Source organism: Tarenaya hassleriana, unplaced genomic scaffold (assembly GCF_000463585.1).
Source record: "Tarenaya hassleriana unplaced genomic scaffold, ASM46358v1 Cleome2171, whole genome shotgun sequence".
Lineage (NCBI taxonomy): Eukaryota > Viridiplantae > Streptophyta > Magnoliopsida > Brassicales > Cleomaceae > Tarenaya > Tarenaya hassleriana.
This window is the reverse complement of record NW_010965518.1, coordinates 1-1,266: the sequence shown is the minus strand read 5'-3', so window position 1 is coordinate 1,266 and position 1,266 is coordinate 1. Positions and strand designations below refer to the sequence as shown.

General features: G+C 41.4%; 1 protein-coding gene across 2 annotated transcripts; it reads left to right on the top strand.

Moving 5' to 3' along the window:
* The first annotated feature begins 6 nt into the window (after nucleotides 1–6).
* On the top strand, nucleotides 7–1,260 carry LOC104814766 (polyadenylate-binding protein 2-like). 2 transcript variants are annotated; one of them, XM_010542946.1, is made up of 4 exons: nucleotides 7–134; nucleotides 265–367; nucleotides 627–697; nucleotides 1,122–1,260. In XM_010542946.1, exons 1-4 carry the CDS (start codon nucleotides 21–23, stop codon nucleotides 1,137–1,139), a joined length of 306 nt encoding a protein of 101 aa, XP_010541248.1. In that variant the 5' UTR covers nucleotides 7–20; the 3' UTR covers nucleotides 1,140–1,260. The 2 variants fall into 2 exon arrangements, with proteins under 2 accessions (XP_010541248.1, XP_010541247.1); XM_010542945.1 differs by lacking the exon at nucleotides 1,122–1,260 and having other exon boundaries at nucleotides 627–877.
* The last annotated feature ends 6 nt before the right edge of the window (nucleotides 1,261–1,266 follow it).

Here is a 1,266-nt window from a genome sequence, read left to right as displayed (position 1 = left end):
CGCTCTTCTGCAGCGAGAATATGGAGGAAGAGGAGCATGAGGTATATGGAGGAGAAATCCCCGATGTCGAAGCCGAAATGGAGGCTCCGAATCCAGACGTCGTCATGTCCGCCGCCGATGAAGATGCCGTCAAGGTCTCCTTCTCTCTTCCCGTTTCACTCTCCGTATTTTGTTGGGAATTGGATAGTATTCGCGATTGAATCGTCTCATTTTGTGTGTATTTATCTGTGATTGGTTTCGTTGTTTTGATTTTTATTACGCCAGGAGCTAGATGAGATGAAGAAGCGACTGAAGGAGATGGAGGAAGAGGCCGCGGCACTTCGCGAGATGCAGGCAAAAGTGGAGAAGGAGATGGGTGCTGTTCAAGGTTTTATCTCGTTTTCACCGTGTCTTCTTGTCACGCCTTAGGTTATTATTGGGCGTTTGGATCTTTTCTGAATTTGCTCTGTCGGAATCCGTTTTGAGTGGAATTAGAAACACTGGATTCTATGGTGATGTCTTCTCTCTGGATGATGGATTTTTCTTTTTTGGTAGTGCTCTAGTTGATCTTTGTAATTGAAGTTTGTTCGAATCGGCTGTTTTTTTCTCTTCACTGCATCGTATGCTCAATTGATTGTTTCGTGCAGATCCTGCAAGCATGGCAGCAAATCAAGCAAGCAAGGAGGAGGTGGATTCTCGATCAGTCTTTGTTGGCAATGTAAGAAACCATATCTATTCTTTTCCTGCCTTTTTTTTGTCCTTGAACCATTTATATTTTTTGGCGATGCCATAGCTTTTCTGTGTATCTGGACACAACTTGTGTTGAGATGTCTTATTCATAGCTGCTATTGATGATCTGTCAGAAGAGCTAAAAATATCAGACCGCTGTTATTGATTATTGTAATGTATTTTCTACCTTGCTAATGGACATAGTTTTGGTGTGTCCCTTGTCAAGTCCTGATGTTGATGAACTTTAGCGCACAGTCATGCCATGCAGTGCTTGCCTTTCATCATCAATTAGCTATAGTTTGCTGTTAAACATTTTGTACATCGTCTCTCAGTTTGTGTTGAGTTTGCTTCTCTTACGGGTGCTTTGCGGCACCAGAATCATTGTTTTACTCTGTGTCTCACTATGATCGCAGGGTTGTTCTCAAACCTGAAGTTCACTACATAGTAGCTCTGGATTGTCAAACTATGTTTTATGGTTATTTCCACATTTGTTTTGGTATAATGTTGGAAAAAAGGATCTGTTCTGATATGGAATGTGATGAGAATAGTAAAAAAAAA